Raw genomic sequence first — 23,791 nt, 5'->3', positions numbered from 1 at the left:
CAAAAAAATGCATTGAAATGCCGGATCCGTCTTTCCGGTGTCATCCGGCAAAACGGATCTGGCATTTACTTTTTTCACCTTTTTTTTGGGTCTGGGCATGCGCAGACCGGAAGGACGGATCGGGCCTTCCGGTATTTTGAATGCCGGATCCGGCACTAATACATTCTTATAGGAAAAAATGCCGGATCCGGCATTCAGGCAAGTCTTCAGTTTTTTTCGCCGGAGATAAAACCGTAGCATGCTACGGTTTTCTCTTTTGCCTGATCAGTCAAAATTACTGAACTGAAGACATCCTGATGTATCCTGAACGGATTACTCTCCATTCAGAATGCATGGGGATAAAACTGATCAGTTATTTTCCGGTAAAGAGCCCCTGTGACGGAACTCTATGCCGGAAAAGATCGGCGGAACTCTACGCCAATCAGAAGCTAATGATCTATCCAGAGGATAGATCATCAGTTTAAACAAAGTGCAGAACCCCTTTAAATGATTGCTAAAATGAATACCGTTAATAGTGGAGGTCATTTCTCATTCCCCCCCACACCAAAAAGTAAAGAAGTTGCAAAGTTTGCAAATTTTTTTAACGCTACTTTTCTCTGATGCCCTAGACACTTTCACAAAAAGGGAGCATGGTGAGGACCATGGGGTCGTTTTGGGGTAGTTCCTGCATGAAATTGCCAAGAATTTGTGATTTACATGTTGGGAAGTATGATTATGGTTTAAAGGGTCTTGGGTACAGGGTTTTTCTGGGTCTGTGATTTTCGCAATGGCAGGGGAAGGTGTGCTTGGCTCTGTGGTGAGGGAGCGTGTGTTGCCTGTACCTACCCCTCGACCCCCTTGTAAAATTCCCAGATGAGGTAAAGTAATGATAATGCTGCTCACGGATTCTTATCACACCCTACTCTTAAACTTTAACAAATGGAAACCCTAACAGATCTTGACAAGTTAAGCACTAATCACTACGTCTCCAGCCATCTTACTCTAGCAGTCTCACTATTATTAAAGCATTCTCAATGTCTTTTCCTATGAGGCATGGCTTACACTCTCTGGTCCCTTAATGGTGCCGCACATGAGATAAGTAATAACATTCTCGCTGAGATGTGGCTGCTCAGGTTACAAAGAGCTGCAGTTTGTTGCGTGACACTTCCCAGTGTTTGGTTTGTAACCCACATTATAGATGAACAAGATAAGTGCAGTCAGGCAGAAATGATATGTGTGACTGTGGAATCCTCTGCCTATCACACTATGGGCCAGTCAGGACTGGTAGAGCGGAGGGCGGAATAGCAAAATAAAATTGCTGCCTATGAAGCTTATAAAGAAAACCGTGAAGAGATGTTACGGTAAAACCATGATAATCTGACGTACCACCCTAGATATTTTGGCATTATTATGATTTCATATAACTAATTTTAACCCTTTAAATGGCTTTTTCAGATTTTACGTAATTAAAGCTTAAAGACTATGGACACCTTTGGCATGGAATAATGATTTTTACAAATGTTTTTCGTTACCTTGAATTAAGTTAAAGATACACTTTAGTTTCATTCTGCCATTCTTTTTAGACCCCCTGATATCCAGTTTGCAACCTATTCCTGCTTCTCTGTGTGTCCAGGATGCTGATGCCTTCGCTAGCTCTCATGTATCAGCACAGCCTCATTCCAGGACTGATATCTCCTTTTGTAGCTTAGAAGGGATCTTTTTCTCACTTGTTCTGACAGACACTGATGCCAAGGAGTGTGCGACTCCTCCTCCTCCTGCAGAGTTTGTCGGGGTGCTCTCTTCTCCTGCTCAGCAGCCTGTGTGTATTTTGTGTATGCTTTCCTCTCTGTTCGACCCAACCCACCATACATTCTTTCATCTTCTTTTGTCCTGAGCTGTTGAAAGCTAGAGTGTATTAGCTGACACAGAACATAGTTGCCAACAGGCTAGAATTTGCTAAGATTGTCATGAATTTTCAGAGAAAATCACTGTAAAATCTTAGTCTGAAAATGGGTGGGGCTTATGCAAACCCCACCAGTGGGTTTTGTGTTGTAGGTTTATGGAGTGTCTGGGGCAAGGATTAAATGACCCAAATTTAACAACACATATATTAAAAAGTATGAGAGTGTGAGAGCTAGATCCTCTTGTTGGGAATGATAAGTTCCTATATAAGCTGCCAAATAGGATTTCACTGGAAATGTCTGGTGACAGGGACACTTAAGATGTATTGGTGTCTGCTTTGAGGTCTACTCTACTGTCTGGCCACCAACGACCTGGGGCAATGTTTCCCAAGCAGAGATAAGTGCATCAATTGTAAACAAAGCAAATTTGACACAAATTTTGTAAAAATTTGCATCCGAACCCAAATTTCTGGAAAAAGAGTAAGAGAGAAGATTAATAAATGATGAATAAAAAATGAGAGACAATAGAGAAAAGAGTCCTAGGAGACCTCAGAGTGTCATACACAAATATTTCAGTCCAATTAGAGCATTTTCAATTTGGGAAGAATCAATTCAGCCTATTTGAACCCAAATCGAATTTTGAATGACTCGCTCATCTCTAGTTCCAATTCCAAGAATTATGTGGATCACTGGAGTTTCTTGGAATCTAGAGCAGTTAGGGATCCCCCACAAAACAGCCACACTCTCACTTTTATTAGTGGTGTACCTTCAATAGAGGCAGACCACTGCCACGGTGCCCTGGGCAAGGAGGGGTCCCACGCTAGATTATTAACTGTAAAAATCACTGTGCCCTGAGCTCCCCCTAATGGTGGCTACAGGCAGTCAGCTTTGTGATATATTATGTGCAGGGAAGCAGTGATTTACAGCTGTATAGGGGAACATTTATCAATGTATTTATGCCAATTGTCTGGTGTAAATATGTTGAGAAATATGATGGTCATAATGAGCATCATGTTTTTGAAGCACCTGTTCCCCTTTTTCCGACATATAAATCCAGGGGTGGACTGGTAACTTAAAGTAGTCCTGGAAAAAATCCAAAGTGACAGAAGGTGATAGCAACACAAGTGGGGGGGGCTCATCCATACCATCTGCAATGCAGGCCACAGGCCTCTTCCAGCCTGGAGCCTGAGTTCCTGTGCTGTTTGAACACTGCCTCACAGACTTTAAACCTACAGGCCTGTTTCCTACGAGAGTGAATGGTGGGGCAGGAAGCCGTGGGTAATGGTGATATAGTTGAATTCAGGAGGGCACATGTGACACCCGGCTGGGTAGATAAGTACCTGATGCTCCCATTGTTAATTCATGTTGAGAATGACGGATTGTTATGTACCCAGTGGCCATAAAGAGGGCTTGAGTGGTCCCCTGGGCATCGGCCAACTGGGAAATGTCCCTGTATGGTCTATGGCCAGTCTGCTTCTGTATAAATTGGATAACTTGGGTGAGGCTGAGGGCGACTATATTTTATTACTAATTTTTAATGCAAATTTCTTCTGGTCAATAAAAAAATAACTTTGTCAGTTATCTGGGGCATTGTGACTTCTATTCTGCATGTCCTGGGAGTGTTTTACACATGTGTACTGGGAAACTGGGTGGGGCAGGGGGCCCATACAAAATTTTCCTATGCTGCCCTTTAAGATCTGGGATTTTTACTTCCCCAAAACTTAAAATAAAAAATCTGCATTTCACTAATAGTGGGAGCTAGGCTAAGAAAACCACACAGATGAGATATTTCCATCCCTCATCCGGCATATCAAAAAAAAAGGCTATATGTGACAGCACAACCTAAATGTACTTTACTTGATAATCCATAGATCCCAGAAGTCACAAAGGTTCGCCTCCAATGGCTATCTCTCCCAATTCTCCTACTCACAAACACACCTGGTTCGGCAGAGAAGAACAAAATGATTGGGCATTGAAATCCAATGCTCTTTTCTCCCCTAACGTCATCTGTTGGGGACAGTCAGGAGCTCATAATACACATTTAGGCCTCTTTCACACGACCGTATGGAGCCACGGAACGTGATTTGCGGGCAATAATAGGACATGTTCTATCTTACAACTGAACGGAAAAATGGAAAAATGGAAACAGAATGCTCACGGAGTACATTCAGTTTTTTTTGTGGAACCATTGAAATGAATGGTTCTGTATATGGACCGTATATATGGAACTCAAAAAACGGCCCGTAAACGGAAAAAAAAAAACGGTTGTGTAAAAGAGGCCTTAGACTGTTGACTGGTCCCATTGAAAATGGCCAGTTTGAGAGACAATAGCCTAACGTGTATGGGGGCCTTTGGAAAGCTGGTAAGTTTGCCACAATCAATGCTGTACGAAATGAATGTCAGAACATGAACTCATTTCAGCAGGCTGAGAAAAATAAGGCAGATTGTTAGGTCAAAGTGATGGAATTAGAAGAGACAGACAAAAGGAAGAATAATGAGAGGACTAATAGGGGAATTGATAAACTGTGTCAGCGTGATTCAGACTGCCGCACACAAAAGTCAAACGAGGAGACGCTGGAGTGAAATAAGGCTCTGGGAGTAAAGGCAGGGTGACGTAACAGGACTCCACGCAGCCCATACTGATTAGCTGCTGTGCGCAGGATACTGAACTATGTGATTACCCTGCTGAATGTGCAGAGCAAAAGTTACATTGGCATCAGTTATGCTGTATTAAAGATACATTATTACATGAGATGTTTATTAAAAGAAATAAAACTGTGGGAAGCAGTACTTGTCCTGTAAATCTGGAATCAGACATGCTGGTTTTGATGCAATTTTTTTGAGCCAAAGCCAAAAGTGGATCCCGGTCCTTCCTTTATATTTCCCATTCACTGTGAAGCCACTTCTGTATTAGGCTACTTTCACACCAGCGTTTTGGCTTTCCGTTTGTTAGGTCCGTTCAGGGCTCTCACACGCGGTCCAAAACGAATCAGTTTTGCCCTAAGGCATTCTGAATGGAAAAAGATCCGCTCAGAATGCATCAGTTTGCCTCCGTTCCGCTCTGGTGGCGGACACCAAAACGCTGCTTGCAGTGTTTTGTTGTCTGCCTGACAAAGCGGAACCAAACCAAATCCGTCCTGGCACACAATGTAAGTCAATGTTAAAACCAGCACCTGGATCTGAATACTTTTGTAATTGCAGGTAATTAAAAATGTAGTATATTTACTGAGTTATTCAATAAAATGTATCTGTATAGCGCCACCTGCTGGTTTTTTTTTTGCTTTATTTGTTGGCCCACCTCGCTAAGGCTGAATTCCATCCCTCATCTGCTACCAGCTGGATCTACTGTTAGGAGCTATGACAGTTCGGGCTAATGCACACAGCCGTAAGTTATTTGCGGTCCGCAAATCATGGATCTGCAAAACACGGATACCAGACATTTTTTTTCCTCCTGCAGAAATGTCCTATACTTTTCCGCAAAACAGACAAGAATAGGACATTTTCATTTTTTTTTACGGGTGTGCTGTCAGCATCTTTTACGGCCACGTTGAGATGAATGATGAATGAATTATGATCAAAACTACAGCTCAAGGAGACACCCCTGAGAAAGGACACACACCCCTGAGAAAGGACACACCCCTGAGAAAGGACACACCCCTGAGAAAGGACACACCCCTGAGAAAGGACACACCCATGAGAAAGGACACACACCTGAGAAAGGACACACACCTGAGAAAGGACACACACCCTGAGAAAGGACACACCCCCTGAGAAAGGACACACCCCTGAGAAAGGACACACCCTGAGAAAGGACACACACCCTGAGAAAGGACACACACCCTGAGAAAGGACACACACCCTGAGAAAGGACACACACCCTGAGAAAGGACACACCCCTGAGAAAGGACACACCCCTGAGAAAGGACACACCCCTGAGAAAGGACACACACCCTGAGAAAGGACACACACCCTGAGCTGCCAACTTGATATAAATCTAGCAGAGCAATCGGAGCAAGGAAGAGGGAGATCTCTGGATCCATGTGAGGTCCAGGGCTGGTTCTAGCTTTGTTAGAAAGAGATTGTCATGTCCTATACGATGTCTGATTTTCATTTTTTCAATAATCATGGGATAACTCCTTTAATTTATTCAAGCTATTGTAAGTGCTGAGTCTGTGACCAGATCATTGCTGGAGCTGGAACATCACATTTGCAACCCTTTAGGTTCATAAGTAAATGACTTTTGCATTCAGGATTGTGCAGCCTCTCGTTTTGCTGAGTCTTAGGGCTCATGCACACGGCCGTTGCCCCGCCGTGGCCGTATTGCGGCCCGCATACGGCAGGTCCGCAATCCACGGGGCACCGACCGTGTGCACCCCGCATCACGGATGCGGACCCAAACCTAGAGATGCGGTGCGGAAGCACGAATCAGAACCCCACGGAAGCACTAGGGACTGCTTCCGTGGTGTTTCTGGCCGTGCCTCCGCACCACAAAAAAGTAGTGCATGGGTCCGCGATCCACATGCGGCTGCCCCACGGTTGGTGCCTGTGCAATTTGCAGTCCACGGCACAAGCCCGGACAGCACACGGACGTGTGCATGAGCCTTTAAAGGGTAACTGTCTTTTTTATTTTATTTGCTAGTTTATTAGAGCTAGGCATGTATACCTGAGTTACTCTGTCAATGATTGTCAAAATATCTGTAATTACCTTATAATAACAGTTTTCATTAATGTCCCCTGTCCCTTTCCACTGCTCCCTTAAAAGACCGTTGCTAGGGCTTGTCTGTCTTCCTTTTAGTATAAACAGAAGACGGAGGGGCGGTCCTTCACACTGCATGCCTGCATTAGGCTTCAGAGTGAGGAGGCGTGTCTCTCAGTAATCCATTCTGATTGGCTGGCAGGAAGCTGCTGGCTACAGCAAGTTTGTATGGGAAGTGAGGGAAAGCAGTTTTGGCCTCAGAGAACTGGCAGAGGAGCCATCTTGAGAAGGTCCTCATATTGTAAATGTTTAACTAAGGGAAAAACTCAAGGGAAATAGTGGTATGTGAAGAAACTAAAGACTGCTTTATGCATAATGCTGCGGCAGCAGTAACATACTGTATTCTAAAATTTATTTTTTTGATGAAGACATGACAGTTACCCTTTAATGGTACTTTCACACCTGTGTTAGGTGCGGATCCGTCTGGTATATAATGCACCTATAATGCAAACGCTTGTATCCGTTCAGAACGGATCCGTTTGCATTATTCTTTTTAAAAAAAAGTCTAAGGCCTCTTTCACACGGGCGTTGCGGGAAAAGGTGCGGGTGCGTTGCGGGAACACCCGCGATTTTTCCGCGCGAGTGCAAAACATTGTAATGCGTTTTGCACTCGCGTGAGAAAAATCACGCATGTTTGGTACCCAAACCCGAACTTCTTCACAGAGGTTCGGGCTTGGGATCGGTGTTGTGTAGATTTTATTGTTTTCCCTTATAACATGGTTATAAGGGAAAATAATAGCATTCTGAATACAGAATGCATAGTAGGTGATCAATTGAGGGTTAAAAAAAAATAAAAAAATTAACTCACCTTCTCCTCTTGTTCGCGTAGCTCCCGGTCTATTCTTTACTTCTCAAAAGATGAACTATCGGCTCGGACCTGTGGTGACATCAGATCACATGCTCCAATCACATGGTCCATCACCACGGTGATGTACCATGTGATTGGAGCATGTGATCTGACGTCACCAAAGGTCCTTTAGCCAATAGTTTATCCTTTGAGAAGTAAAGAATAGACCGGGAGCTACGCGAACAAGAGGAGAAGGTGAGTTAATTTTTATTTATTTTTTTAACCCTCAATTGATCACCTACTATGCATTCTGTATTCAGAATGCTATTATTTTCCCTTATAACCATGTTATAAGGGAAAATAATACAGTTTATAGACTGTTACTTAGCAACCATGCGTGAAAATCGCACCGCATCCGCACTTGCTTGCGGATGCTTGCGATTTTCACGCAACCCCATTCACTTCTATGGGGCCTGCGTTGCGTGAAAAACGCACAAAGAGGAGCATGCTGCGATTTTCACGCAACGCACAAGTGATGCGTGAAAATCACCGCTCGTGTGCACAGCCCCATAGAAATGAATGGGTCAGTATTCAGTGCGGGTGCAATGCGTTCACCTCTCGCATCGCATCCGCGCGGAATACTTGCTCGTGTGAAAGGGGCCTAAGTCAAAACGGATCCGTCCTGACTTACATTGAAAGTCAATGGGGGATGGATCCATTTTCAATTGCACCATACTGTATTGTGTCAGTAAAAAAGGATCCGTCCCCATTGACCTACATTGTAAGTCAGGATGGATCCGTTTGGCTCCGCATCGTCAGGCGAACACCAAAACGCGGTAAGCAGCGTTTTAGTGTCCGCATCCAGAGCGGAATGGAGGCGGAACGGAACCAAACTGATGCATTCTGAACGGATCCTTATCCATTCAGAATGCATTGGGGCTAAACTGATCCGTTTTGAACCGTTTGTGAGAGCCCTGAAACGGATCTCACAAATGGAACTCAAAACGCTAGTGTTAAAGTAGCCTTATTACGACACTGGGAATCTTTTGTATGGAACAGAATAATTAAAAGGATAATGCTACTTATTTCCTCATATTTTCTGGAACTAAATTCCTAAGCCAAATGCCAAATAGTACCAACCTGGTATTAAAAATACTAATTAAAGGGAAGCTCCAGCAGACACATTAAGTAATTGCGAACATTGATTTGCATTTTCTTTTAATAATAAGCCTTTGTCTGCCATTTTGATTATAGAAATCTGTCTGACGAGATCACACCCAGTAGAAGCTGCAGAACATAGATCATTCCAAACATTCGTAATCGTGAGCAGAATCCTGTAGGACCACAGATGCAAGATGTGAGATCCGTTCAGGGCTCTCACAAGCGGTCCAAAACGAATCAGTTTTGCCCTAATGCATTCTGAATGGAAAAGGATCCGCTCAGAACGCATCAGTTTGCCTCCGATCAGTCACCATTCCGCTCTGGAGGCGGCTTGCAGCGTTTTGATGTCCACCTGACGATGCGGAGCCAAACGGATCCGTCCTGGCACACAATGTAAGTCAATGGGGACGGATCCGTTTTCACTGACACAATCTGTCAGGAGAGTATATAGACTGTGCACTGTGCTGCAGCATGCAGGAAAGGTCACGGATGTGTGGCTGGCAATAGCCTTACATCCTCAACAGTTTGTAGGAGATCCGGTGACAACATTAGAATATCCGGTGACAACATCAGCACATTTCTAGACTGTTGGTTTGTAACTGCAAAGCGCAATGATGAAAAATTCAAAGAGAAAGTACGTTTTTCATTGGAGTTTCCCTTTAAGTTAGCTTTCAGATGTACTACTATTATTATTGGACATCACTACTTTCCTACACGTGTACAGATCTCATACAGGCAGTAAGAACTATCTATGACAATACTCAGGCCCATACCACGAATAGCTTTTGTGTGAACAATTAAATGGATGAGGATAAATACAGATCTCAAAGCCTATGTACACTGTTATGTCGGGGGCCAATGCACCCTGCTGCCCCGCTACGTCAGGCGGGTATTGGGCACCACTCCACACACCATGTGCAGTTGCAGCACTCCTCCAGCGCGCCCGTGTCCTGTGTGTCTATTGGAGATATTCATCATTAAACCTGAACTCACTCCGCAGTATTAAAGCTCCTTTGGTTCTGTGAGCTGCTGCTTCTAATGTGTTACTCAGCTCTGCTATATATGCTGTGCTATTTGTCTCTCTTTCTGCCTCAGCAATAGGGTTATCAGCTTTCAATATCCTGCAATGGTGCTATCATCTGCTTGTCTGCCTGGCTACCAACTGCTGTTTGATTCCCAGATTCTGACTTGCTGCAGTCTGACCTGACCCTTGCCGGATCATGTACTGACTCTGAGCTGCCTGTGATTACTCCAAGGAATAGTGGCCTGGTGGCTCCGGTGGCTCCCCTGCAGCAAAGTCCGGATCCCTGTGTAGGGTGAAAACCAGGGGGACTTCCAGGTTTAGGCCAAAGTCAAACCGGTTGATTGATACGCTGGTTCCACACCCACTGATTGTTACATAAACCTTTGCAAATAATTTTCCAATGTGTCAATGCCTCTAAAATGTAAAATGGAGCAACTTTGCAATAGGTTTTAATTATTAATCTTACTGTGTTGTTTCTACTGCTCCTATACGGAGAATATAGATTCATAGCAACAAACAACAACAACAAAAAACACATTGTCTGATGCTGCAGTAATTACCGTATGCCTTTTACAGGATGTGTTCTCTACTTAATGTTAACGTACATTTTGTAGGTTAGAAAACAAGAACAGATGGAACAACAGGATCTATATACAAAGAATATATATATATATGTGTATGTATGTATGTATGTATGTATAGCAAAGAATAAATAATAAAGAGACAGTGCCAGTATATGAAACTAAAGACAATATATACATGTATCATACAACCTGTTATAGGTAAAACACCTCTTTTTAGCGTTCTGTGCAACCGATCCTCAGGAGTATTACTGCAATAAATGATGCATCTATTGTCTTTAGCTTCATATAATGTCACATCACTCAGTATGAAATTACTGCATAGAAAGATAGATACTGTAGATAGATAGATAATAGATGGATAATAGATAGATAATAGATAATAGATAGATAGATAATAGATAGATAGATAAATAGATAGATAGATAATAGATAGATAGATATGATTTATTGTATCTGGCTCTGTGGGGGGAGGTTCTCAATCGCATGTATTTTTTGACGCCTTCAGCCTTTTCTGATTTTTTATTGTTTTTAATGTTGTCCGACTGATAAAATGTGATATTTTATTTTATAGTGTGCATCATTTCTTGCTGTTTTGTACATGCTGATAGCACCCATACATGTACAGTGGCAGTGCCCGTCCTAGGTCTTATTATAACAACAGGATCAGACTACGCAGTGTTTGTTTGTTGTCTGTTTCCATGGTGACATATTGTCTACATAGCACCTGTAGAAACAAAATGGTAGGAAATTTCTTATCCAGTCCGATTGCAGAGCTGCTTAATATGTGATTGCACTGGGACAATAAGGCCTCATGCACACGACCGTTGTGTGCATCCGTGTCCGTTGTTCCGTTTTCCGTGATTTTCTGCGGACCCATTGACTTTCAATTGGTCCGTTAAAAACTCGGAAAATGCACAGTTTGTCATCCGCGTCCGTGATCCGTGTTTCCAGTCCATCAAAAAAATATGACCTGTCCTATTTTTTTGACGGAATCAAAAAAGTCAATGGGTCCGTGAAGAAACACGGAGGCACACAAGATTGTCATCCGCGTCCGTGATCCGTGTCCGTTTTTTTCCTATCATTTTCAAGGCGAACTTGACTTAGATTTTTTTTTCACTTTTCATGTCTGGTGATCCTCCAAAAATCAAGGAAGACACACGGGAAAAAAAACGGACACAGATCACGGAACAACGGAACCCCGTTTTGCGGACCGTGAAAAAATACTGTCGTGTGCAGGAGGCCTAAACAAAATGGTTGAAAACTGTATGTAGCCTTAGAACTGATAAATGACATTAGGATGCTTCTCTCATATATTGTAGACATGTTTAGATAGTAGAGCCGGACTGGGGGGCGGGAGCCTTTAAGGGAGGCAACCATGAGGGGGGTGGTTAGCGAGACCCCCCCCCTCCTCTTTCCCAGGGGTAGGGATTGGTGGATTTGATTTAGTGGGGGTGGCTAAGGGGTTAAACGAGGTGAGCAGCAGCCGGTCAGGGGCCATTTTGTGGAGCAAGCGAACGAGCGCCAGTTCCTTACTCACCGGCATGGAGGCGATTATTCAAGACCTGCGGAGGGCGGCAGCGGAGCACGGAGAAGGGTGGCTGCAGGAGCGGGTTCAGCAGCTGCTGCGAGGGGAGGCGGAGGTTCCAGCTGTGCCTCCGCCTGTGGCATCCCGGCCGCGGCGGGCCAGGCCGCCGGCGCGCCCCAGCCCTGACACGGCGTCCCCTCAGGCTCAGCGCCGGAAACGGAGCCCCACCAGGGACCCTTCACACCGGGGGACAGCCGACACTGTTCCTCCCTGCACCCCCGGGCGTGGAAGGAATCCGAGGATGCGGCGGAGCCCACCTGCAGGCCGTGCCAGGTCTGCCCGGCGGTCGACTCGGCGTTTGGACTCAGGACCGGGAACGGCGGCCCCAGCCCAAGGATCGGTGGCTGGGGGCCCTCTGCAGGGAAAAGATGGTGGTCTGTACGGGGCTGCTGCGGGGGAGGAGACCGCCTCCAGCAGGCCCTCGGCGGGAACAGGCAGAGAGGAGGAGGGCGGTTCCGCCTCCTCTGAAGATGGACAGATGCGCTCTGGAAGCTACGTCCCTGGGTCCAGCGTGGTCAGGGGACATCTGGCGGAAGAAGATTCAAGGAGGCCGGGAAGTCAGGATTCAGGATCTGCGGCTGGTGGGGTCACAGCACCCACGCAGCCAGGTGAGGCACCTTGAGGTTCTTTAGTACAGTTGGGGGTTGATTTAGCTGGCAGGGATGGGGGGTCCCAGTCAGATTTAGGTAGGGGGTCCCAGTTGGATCTAGGTAGGGGTTTAGGTCAGTTGCTGGAAAGCTTGGCGGGTTTGGTCGCGGGGTTGGGTAGGGGGGGCTGTCCCCGTTACCGGCTTGGGGTGTTGGGGGCCTTGGCGGAGTTGGGGACGCTGGTGCAGGGGCTCCGCGGGCGAGTTCGGTCTCGGTGCAAACACAGGCGGGGGGGGCAGGGAGGAAGAGGTGGTGAGGTTGGATGACAGGGCTAAGGGTGAGGTGTATGTCTGTTTTGAGGGACCGTTGGGCGCCCATTTAAAACAGGAGTTGAGGGAAAAAATATGGAAAGGAGAGTATGTGGATATTTTTTCCCTGCTTCCCTTAGAAAAATTTAATTTGGATAGGGCGAAGCGGGACGAGGGCAAGAAGGAGGAGGAAGAGAGACGAAGACACCTACTAATTCCGCAGACGTTTGCCAACTGGTTGCAGGCATTTGCGATTTTGGCCAGTGTCATCGGGGAAAAGGAGCCGGAGTGCTGCTCCGTGCTTTTTTGTTATCTTGATGCGATAGGGGAGGCGTATAGGGTGTATGGGGGGGTTGCGTGGCTGCGGTATGACGAGCAGTTCAGGCAGCGGAAGGCAGTGCGTCCGGGGATAAAATGGGACCACAAAGATATCGCCTTGTGGTTAAAGGTGACAGCGCCAGCTAAGGCTGGGCAGTCCTTTCGGGGGGAATCTAGTGGTGGGGGGCAGAGTCCGGATTTGCAGTGGCAACCTCAAAGGGGCTGTGCTTCCTTTTTAACGAGGGGGCAAAGTTTGGGGCAAAGTGCAAGTTTAAGCACAAATGCTCCACTTGCGGCGGGTCACACGGAGCCTCGCGTTGTTTCCGGGGAGGTAAGCAGAGAGGAGCGGATGGTTTTGGAAAAGGGGGAGACGCCAGTGCGGCTGGAAAGGATGCGGCCCTACCTCGATAGGTACCCAGATAGGCGGGAGGCGGTTTTGTTGGAAGCAGGGTTTGCGTCAGGTTTTATGATACCGTTTGTTCAGTCCGGCGCTCGTTTAGTTAAAAAGAATTTGCGTTCGCCGTTGGAGCACCCGGGGGTTGTTACGGATAAGTTGGGAAAGGAGGTTAAGTTAGGTAGGATGGGCGGCCCCTTTTCGGTGCCGCCTCTAGCGGATCTGCGTCTGTCTCCGCTGGGGGTGGTCCCGAAGAAGGAGCCCAATAAATTCCGGCTGATTCACCACCTGTCCTTCCCTAGGGGAACGTCGGTCAATGATGGCATAGACCCGGCTTTGTGTTCCGTGGTTTATACGTCATTTGACGCGGCATTGGCATGGGTGAAGCGGTTTGGGAAAGGGGCGCTTATGGCAAAGACGGATATTGAAGCTGCGTTCCGTCTGCTGCCGGTGCACCCGGATAGTTTGCATCTGTTGGGGTGTTTTTGGATGGGGGGTTTTTTGTGGACCGTTGTTTGCCAATGGGTTGCTCCCTCTTGTGCGTATTTTGAGGCCTTTAGTTCTTTCTTGGAATGGGCGGTTAGGGATGCGTCGGGTTGTGACTCCATCATCCATTACCTGGATGACTTCCTTTGCGTAGGCCCAGCGAGTTCGAGGGTTTGTTCAGTTTTGCTAAATACGCTGTGTGGGGTGTTTGGGCGGTTTGGAGTTCCGTTGGCGGGGGAAAAGACGGTGGAGCCTACAACTGAATTGAGTTTCTGGGGATCGTGATTGATTCGGAGCGGATGGAGTGTAGGCTGCCATTGGATAAATTGGAGGATTTGAGGAAGGAGGTGGCCAGGGCAGGGCGGTTGGAAAAAATAAAGCTTAGGGAACTTCAGTCGCTCCTTGGTAAGATGAACTTCGCATGCAGGATCATGCCTATGGGCAGGATCTTTTGTAGGCGATTGGCGGGGGCGACATCAGGGGTGCGGGCTCTGCATCATTTCATTAGGCTGGGCGGGAGTTGTAGGCGGATCTAGCGGTTTGGGGTTCGTTTTTGGATAGGTATAACGGGAGGTCATTGTTTATGGGGGAGGTGGTTGATGCGGTGGATTTTGAGTTGTTTTTAGATGCGGCTGGGGGTTGCGGGTTCGGCGTGTACTGTGGTGGTCAATGGTGCGCGGGAGTGTGGCCCGATAGCTGGGTGCAGATGGGTTGGGTACGCAATCTGGCCCTCTTGGAACTTTTCCCGATTGTGGTGGCGGTAATGTTGTGGGGCGAGTGTTTCCGGGACAAGAAAGTTCGGTTTCATTGTGACAACTTGGGGGTAGTTCAGGCGGTTAACGGTTTGTCGGCCTCATCGCCATTGGTGATTCGGTTGTTGCAAAAGTTGGTGCTGGAGTGCCTATTACTTAATGCTTGGGTGGTGGCTGTGCATGTGCCTGGGGTTGACAACTGTATTGCTGATGCTCTCTCTCGTTCACAGTGGGACCGTTTTCGTCAGCTAGCTCCGGGCACGGCGGAGGTGGGGGTGGAATGTCCAGCCTCGCTGTGGAACGTTCTGGAGTAGCAGTAGTGGGTCTGATTCGATCATCTTTTGCACCTGGTACGTGGGAAAAGTATTCAAAGGCCTGGGAGTGTTGGGAACAGTGGAAGGGGAGTCTGGGGGTGGGCGACGAGGATTTGGAGATTCCAATGTTGTTGTTTATTGGGCATTGCAGGGATGAGGGTTGGTCCGTTTCTAGGATGAATAGTTGCTTGGCAGGGTTAGTTTTTGGTTTTAGGTTCAGGAATTTAAGGGACGTGACTAAATCGTTTTTGGTGGCGCGGGCCATGAAGGGTTGGCGGCTGGAGAAGGCAGGGGTAGACTCTCGGCGGCCTGTGTAATTTACGTTGCTGATTAAGCTGGGGGAGCAGTTGGGGAAGGTGGGCAGGTCAGTGTGGGAAGTTATTTAGGCTGGCGTTTCCTTTGCGTTTTTTGGGGTGTTGCGGCTTGGAGAATTGGTTAGCCCGACAGTGGGGGGTTATTTAGAGATGACGTTGATGTGTGGCCTGATAGGGTGGATTTCGTGATTAGGCGATCTAAGACCGATATTGAAGGAAAAGGGCGGCGGGTTGTTTTGTTTGCAATCCCGGGTTGTTTGATGTGCCCGGTGCGTTGCGCGCAGGTTTTCATGGGGGATGTGGTGGGAGAAAGGTGCAATCCATTATTGGTTCACGATGATGGTTCGTTTCTTTCCCGATTCCAGTTTGCGGCAGTTTTTAAGAGGTGTTTGGTGGGGTTGGGTGTGGGGGAGTTAGGTTTTTCCAGCCACTCGTTTAGAATCGAGGCGGCGATGGAGGTAGCTAGATGGGGGTTAGGGGACGACGTCATAAAGAGGATCGGTAGGTGGGAATCGATACGGTTTAGGTCATACGTAAGACCAGAGGGTGTTGTTGGGTGAGGAAAAAGGGGAAAGGTGTGATGTAAGGGTGGCATGGTTACTTCTTGTTTTTCTTTTGTTTTCTTTGTCGTTGCAGGTTCGGACTCAGCGTTGGTTTGGCTGTTGGGTCACTCGTATGTGTGGTGGGGAGCTGCCAGGGCTGCGGTTAGGCCAGACGGTTTACAGCTCGGGTTGGCTCGTGGCGAGGCGGTGGTAAGGTGGATTGGCAGGCGGGGGATGATGTGGAGTGGGGTTCTTCCGGAGTTTAATAGATTTGTTAGGCAGGACAGGGCACCGGATGTTTTGGTGCTACATGTGGGGGGGAATGATTTGGGGGCTAGGCCCTTTAGGGAGTTGGTGAGAGATGTAAAATTCGATTTGTTAAGGTTATGGGCATTATATCCGGGAATGATCACGGTATGGTCAGACATTGTGCCGCGAACGGTTTGGCGTGGAGCTCGGTCGGTGGAGAGTTTGAACAAGGCCCGGGTAAAAGTTAATAGGGCTATTGGGAGGTTTATGGTGAGGAATGGGGTGTTAGCGGTGAGGCATAGAGATCTGGAGGGGGGTGTTGGGGTTTTTTGGCGTAATGACGGGGTGGATCTCAACGCCCTAGGTTTGGATATGTGGAGCTTGGCAATACAGGAGGGCATGGAGATTGCTGTACAGGTGTGGAGCGACGCACGGGCTTGAGGGAAATCAAGCCTGTGCGTTTGTGGCGGTGGGAGGTCCTTGGAGTCAGTAATGAGGATGGAAGGGCCCTACAGGTGGGGGCTGGACTCCCAGGATTGTTGGGTGGATGTGGCGGAACTGTCAGGGTGAGCCATCAGGGGTGCCTCCGAGCTACTGGTCAACGGCTGAGGGTAAGGCGGCTCACCTTCGGCACGGTTGTTTTGGGTTTCAGGGCTTCAAGGACCTCCCCCTCGGAAAAAAAGGGACATGTGTTTTGGTTGGTATTTATGAGGTTACCAGTGTTATAATATTTTATATAATATTCTATGTATGTTTGTAATAAATCGGCTGCTGTGGCCAAAATTAATCCAAAGAAGCAGTGTCAGTGTCTTTATTGGGGTAGAGAGGGTTAAGGGAGGCAGATTGTTTGAGGGGGTGGAGGTATGACTATAGGGGTCGAGTAGTATTAACCAGTACCTCCGTCATGCTTTATCTGCTGATGCTTTTAGCAGCTGTCAAATGTGTAAAGCGATGCATAGTGGGAAGTAAATTTGTAGTAATGGTATTGTTAAAATGTCCCTCCAAGCAAAGCATGGGGAACAGGACAGTGTTTCCCCTCCGAGGCTGTCATCACCAAGTGTATACACTGTGTATAGATGTGCATTCACATTGTGTTAATGTTCTATAGCCCATGTCAGTTTACTCCCTGGAGGTACGTACACAGATACCAGTTCACAGAATATCATCCTTCCGTATCGAATGTCAGATATTTCGGATCACCTACCAGAAATCTTTAAAGTAAGCGGGCTGAATATACTGTAAGTCGTCTATACCCTTTTGCAAGTATTCCTTTTCCTACAATAAAATTGAAGAAAATGTTACATCTTGTAGCATATGAAAACTGCCACATTAAAGCTGTAATATGAGATCAATAAGGAACAACCAGAAGGATGATTTACTGCTATATTCCTGCTACTCACAGACTAAATATATGACAGGTACAAGGAGTGCAAAGTGACTTTATGGTTGTGTTTGCAATTTGCGGTCCCCAATGCACAGGCAATCTTCGTGCAGCTGCCGGGACGGATCCAGACCCATTCAACTTGAATGGGTCAGCATCCGTCTGTTCCGCAAAAAGAGAGAGCAATCTTTTTGCGGGACGGAAGTACGGAACGGAACCCCAAAGAAGCACTCCGTAGGGCTTCTGTAGTGTTCTGTTCCGTGCTTCCGTTCCGCATCTCCGGACCCATTCAAGTCAATGGGTCCGCATCCGTGATGCGGAATGCACACGGAATTGTGCCCGTATATTTCGGATCCGCAATACGGCAATGGGACACCTACGTTTGTGTGCAGGAGGCCTTAAAGAGAGCCTCTCAGCAAAACAATATATTACAACACAACTGAATGTTTACAATTTTACAATGAATACGTTTTATTTGCAGAATCCAGTTGAACTAAAAAAGAAACAGACAAGCTTAATGGGGCGGTTCACCCCTGGGTACCTTTTCTGCAGACCCCTCCAGTGTTGCCAGACCCATGGTGGGAATCCTACTTACCTGATCCCCGATGCTGGGTTCTGGCTCCATCGCTCCCCCTCAAGCACTGCAGGTCTTAGGTCTCCTCACATCAACAACCTGTTTGATGCGGGTCACATGGCTACTGCAGCCAATGACTGGCCACAGCGTTGACTTGTCTCCCATGGCTCATGGGACCCAGTGACATGACGCATGAGAGACACGTCACCGCTGCAGCCATGTGACCCACGCAAAATGGATGATGACACGGGGAGACACGAGAACTGCGACGTCCGAGGGGAGCAATATAATCGGATCCCAGTGGCAGGGATCAGGTAAGTATGATTCCTACCACAAGTCTGGCCACGCTGAGGGGTCTGTTAAAAAGATCCCCAGGGGAGAATAAACTCATATAAGTTTCTATGAGTAACATTAATATAAAAAGCATATTGCTGGCTATGTAAGCGACACTTCTCATTCGCTCATTGCAAATGCAACAATTGCAATATTTACTTTACTCAAAACAGATCCATGATATTACAGACAATTCAAGCAATTTTCCATGTGAGAAATTATTTGTTTGTGGGAAATATATCTTTTGTGCATCCCTTTATGGCGTACTCTTTGCAGAGTGGACAGATTTTTACACATGACCTACTTTACGGAAAACTATTTTTTGGTTAAATCTCCATTAGACTTTGACATGTCCACATGAGACGTCTTCATTTAAATATTTAACCTGCTGTGGATATTACTTCATACATTTAATCTGCATTTATGCCACATAACAATATCCTTGCATGTACCTCTGGCCACATTGGATGGCAGTATTTGAAGTCCCGCTCAAGCTCCTTTTTTCTCCATTCTTTCCATAGATTCATCTTGACCTTTGACTGATAGATTTCTTTAAATTCCTCCACAATCTGATATAATGTCAAGCCCAGAGCTATGCAAATGACAATGATCCTCCAAGCGTCCTGCAATGAAGATGAAAGCAGACTTGTATGACGGTTTTCTATTCTGTTACAGATTCCTAGAAATGTCTCTAATGATATGTATCTTAGGGCACATAACATCCTTCAAGGGTTTCTGTCTTCTTCAGACTGCACTGTGGGAACGAAGCCTTATGTCATTTGCTAAAGAGTTTTTTTCTTTTTCAATCTCTTTTTTATTAATAGGACGCATAAAACAGAGTCAGACTGAGTAAAACATGTTTCAGTGTCAGACTCGCAGGTCTCTGAACCCAGTACACAGTAAATCTGACATACAGGTAAGGGCTCATGCACACAAATGTGTGCCACCCGTTCTGTTGATTGGGGACTGCAAATTGCGGTCCACAATGCATGGACACCATCCGTGTGGCTGGTGCAAACGGATGCAGACCCATTCAACTTGAATGGGTCAGTGATCTGTCCACACTGCAAAAAAATAGAACATGGGTCCGCATCCAGATGTGGTGCAAAAATGGCCAGTGCCTGTATATTGCTGACCCGCTGTTTGCGGGCTGCAATATGGGCACTGGCCGACAAAGATCATGTGTATGAGCTCTAAGGCCTCATGCACACGACCGTTGTGTGCATCCGCGGCCGTTGTTCCGTTTTCCGTTTTTTTTTCGCGGACCCATTCGGAAAATGCACCGTTTTGCAGCCGCATCCGTGATCCGTGTTTCCTGTCCGTCCAAAAAATAGGACCTATTCAAGTCAATGGGTCCGTGAAAAAACACGGATGCACACAAGAGTGCCATCCGCGTCCGTCATCCTTGTCCGTAGGCTACTTTCACACAGACGGATCCGCTGATCCGTCTGCATAAAAGCTTTTTAGATCTGATTTTTCACTTCGTGAAAACTCAGATCCGACAGTATATTTTAACACAGAGGCCTTCCCATGGTGATGGGGGCGCTTCAGGTTAGAATATACTAAAAGAACTGTGTACATGACTGCCCCCCCCCCTGTATTTAACTCATTGGTGGCCAGTGCGGCCCCCCTCCCTGCCTCCCTTGTATTTAACACATTGGTGGCCAGTGCGGCTGGCCCCCCCTCCCTCCCTCCCTTGTATTTAACACATTGGTGGCCAGTGCGCATTGCCTATAGCACAGACCTGTCACTTACCAGTAGGAGGAGCGCCCGGCCGGTCACAGACATCGCAGGTAAGTATAATGCTTCTAAAATTGCTAAGTAACCATGGCAGCCAGGACTGCAGTAGCGTCCTGGTTGCCATGGTTACCGATCGGAGTCCCAGCGATAAAACTGGGACTCCGATCGGAACTCTCCGCTGCCACCAATGATGGGGGGGTCGGTCATTTTAATTAGGGGGGGGGGCGGCCGCACTGGCCACCAATGTGTTAAATACAAGGGAGGGAGGCAGGGGGGGCCGGCCGCACTGACCACCAATGTGTTAAATACAAGGGAGGGAGGGAGGGGGAGCTGGCCGCACTGGCCACCAATGTGTTAAATACAAGGGAGGGAGGGGGGGCCGGCCGCACTGGCCACCAATGAGTTAAATACAGGGGAGGGAGGGGGGGCCGCACTGGCCACCAATGAGTTAAATACAGGGGGGGGAGGGGGGGGGTCTGCCCCCTGCTGCCTGGCAGCACCTGCCAGGCAGCAGGGGGCAGTCATGTACACAGTTCTTTTAGTACAGTATATTCTAACCTGAAGCGTCCCCATCACCATGGGAACGCCTCTGTGTTAGAATATACTGTCGGATCTGAGTTTCACGATCTAACTCAAATCCGATGGTATATTCTAACATAGAGGCGTTCCCATGGTGATGGGGACGCTTCAAGTTAAAATATACCATCGGATTGGAGAAAACTCTGATCCGATGGTATAAAAGGGACTCCTGACTTTACATTGAAAGTCAATGGGGACGGATCCGTTTGCAATTGCACCATATTGTGTCAACGTCAAACGGATCCGTCCCCATTGACTTGCATTGTAAGTCAGGACGGATTCGTTTGGCTCCGCACGGCCAGGCGGACACCAAAACGACTTTTTTTTCATGTCCGTGGATCCTCCAAAAATCAAGGAAGACCCACGGAAGAAAAAACGGTCACGGAAATCCGTTTTGCGGACCGCAAAAAAAAACGGTTGTGTGCATGAGGCCTAAGGCTGAGTATATACACTTCAGTTATTTGGTCAGTTATTTCCATCAGTTATTGCGAGCCAAAACCAGTAATGAAACCTACACAGAGATACGGTATAATGGAAAGATCTGCTCCTGTTCTGTGCTTTTGACCTGCACCTGGTTTTGGCTCCCAATAAGGCCGTTGTTTTGGTCCACATCCGAGCTGCAGTTTTTGCGGCTCGGGTGCGGATCCATTCACTTCAATGGGGCCGCAAAAGATGCGGACAGCACTCCGTGTGCTGTCCGCATCCGTTGCTCCGTTCCGTGGTCTGCAAAAAAAATATAACCTGTCCTATTCTTGTCCGCGTTTTGCGGACAAGAATAGGCAGTTATATCATTGGCTGTCCGTGCCGTTCCGCGAATGGCGGAACGCACACGGACGCCACCCGTGTTTTGCGGATCCGCGATTTGCGGACCGCAAAACACACAATGGTCGTAGGCAAATATGGGAACTACCGGTAATACAGTAACTGACAGTATACTAAAGCAGTTGACAAGTCCATCAGCTGCAAGCCAGGGTACATCAGAGGGGTTACAGGAATGGGTACAGCACAGTCTGGACAATCCTGAGATTAGGGGTGCTGCTCTGCTTGGTGTTGGTGCTGTGCACTGGTCTCTACTGCGCCGGCCCAGCTCCTGACAAGCTCTCCTTGGCTGCAAACTACTTCTTTGTGCTCCAGATACTCTGTCCACAACTACTGGCCACATCTACAGGACAACTTCTCTGTCCATTTAGCTGAAGTGGACACACATGCTCAGTTACAACCTTAGAGGGGTTCTCCGGGAATTAAGAAAATGAAAATACTTAAATATTACTTCATTATAAATATATTACAGAATACCTTTCATTAGTTACAATGGCTCGTTTTGTCCGGGGAGCAATCATTAGGAAAAATAAAATGGCCGCCATCCTTCTAGTCCACACAAAACCTGTCCTAATTACACAGGAGGACAAGTTAAAGAGCTGCGCCTCTTACTTGTCAGGGATTATGATCCTTAATACAGTTTAATATGATCTTCAGATGAATCTCTGTAAAAACGGAGTTCATTAGGAGACATGAAGTACAGAGAGGATAGTGGGGGTGTATTTTTTTCTGGAGCCGCGGACCGGAAGATCGGGGGCACGCTCCGAAAATGCGGTTGCGGAGAGCACACTGTGTGCTGTCCGCATCCATTCCTGCCCCATAGAGAATGAATGGGTCCGACCCATTCTGCGGACATGTGAATGGACCCTTATCTGGATGCCCTTTTAATTAAAAGGGATTGACCAAAGAAGAGAACCCCTTTTCAGGTGAGCAATGCTTTCTGATACAGCATATCCCTCCTAGGATTTAATTGCTAAATCACGAGAGTCTCTCTGCTGTGACTCACTGCCAAACCCCAAGATCACCTGGAGATCAGCAATGCATGGATAACATGGCAAAGCAAGGAAACCACTGCATGGACAATCATGTCATCCCTTCATTACACTCGTGGACTTTGTAGTCCTCCAATGCAGAGAAAAGCTTTGGACAAGACTAAAATTAACTGCCATTGGTTACCAGAGCCTGAAAGAACATAAAAAAATTAGTATTGGGCTACATTCACACGAATGTATCTTGTTTCCGTGTCCGTTCTGGGTTTTTTTTGCGGATAGGATGCAGACCTAGACAAAAATGCGGACAGCACACCGCTTCCGTATGTCCGTTCTGTAGCCCTGCCAAAAAAATAGAACATGTCCTATTCTTGTACGATTTGTGGACAAGGATAGGCATTGTTACAATGGATCCGCAAAAAAAAAACGGATGCCATGCGGACGTCATCAGTTTTTTTTTGCGGATCTGCAATTTGTGGACCGCAAAACACATTCATGAGAATGTAGCCTTAGGCAATATCTTCTCGCAAGACCTAGGTACCACATGAACAGGGGACGCTGGCAAAAACAAAGTTCTTCTTAGGCTTTATGCACACGACCGTTCCGTTTTATGTGGTCCGCAAACCGCAGATCCCCAAAAAACGGAAGCCGTCCGTGTGCCTTACGCAATTTGTGGAACGGAATGGACGGCCCATTGTAGAAATGCCTATTCTTGTCCGCAAAACGGACAAGAATAGGACATGTTATTTTTTTTTTGTGGGGCCGCGGAACGGAGCAACGGATGCGTGCGGCCCCATTGAAGGGAATGGGTCCGCACCCGAGCCGCAAAATTTGCGGCTCGGATGCGGACCCGAACAACGGTTGTGTGCTCGAGGCCTTAGTGTTTTTTTTTTCAACTGTGACAGAAGTTTTGATAGAACTTTTCTTCTTCCGTAGTGGCTGTGATATAATCCCATTCTCTACTTGCACTTGCCATGACGTACCTCTGGAAATTTGTAAGGGGCATCCTCTGTTCTTGGCAGCGAGGATGCGATTCCCAGAGCTGTCCACGATATGATGAATAGAAGATTCAGTGACAGCATTATAGCGATATTCTTTCTGCGGGCAGAGAGAACATAGTACAGGCTTTCATCTCAAGCAGCTGAGCGAGAGCTTTGCCCTCAGGCACTATCAATTAGCTCAATGAAATGGTCTCAAGGCTTACCTGCCAAAAAATCTCCATTTTACTTCAATTAATTTCTGGATAACTGGATGCATGATAATGTCTAGCTGACGGGACTGTACAATGACTTCGAGCTGAAGAGGACGATACAGAAAAGCAGACAATAAGAGACA

General features: G+C 47.0%; 1 protein-coding gene across 1 annotated transcript in view; it reads right to left on the bottom strand.

Moving 5' to 3' along the window:
- LOC121002372 (transient receptor potential cation channel subfamily A member 1-like) overlaps positions 1–23,791 on the bottom strand; it is a 253,721-nt gene that overhangs the window by 40,850 nt on the left and 189,080 nt on the right. The window contains exons 10-13 of the mRNA XM_040433833.1: positions 23,661–23,752; positions 23,440–23,554; positions 18,782–18,952; positions 17,246–17,316 (exon numbers count right to left, since the gene is read on the bottom strand). Of these exons, the coding sequence (XP_040289767.1) occupies positions 17,246–17,316; positions 18,782–18,952; positions 23,440–23,554; positions 23,661–23,752 (449 nt within the window). The remainder of the gene's footprint in view (positions 1–17,245; positions 17,317–18,781; positions 18,953–23,439; positions 23,555–23,660; positions 23,753–23,791) is intronic.

This window comes from Bufo bufo, chromosome 5, assembly GCF_905171765.1.
Source record: "Bufo bufo chromosome 5, aBufBuf1.1, whole genome shotgun sequence".
Lineage (NCBI taxonomy): Eukaryota > Metazoa > Chordata > Amphibia > Anura > Bufonidae > Bufo > Bufo bufo.
The sequence above is the reverse complement of the archived record's forward strand: the minus strand, read 5'-3'. Positions and strand labels throughout refer to the sequence as shown.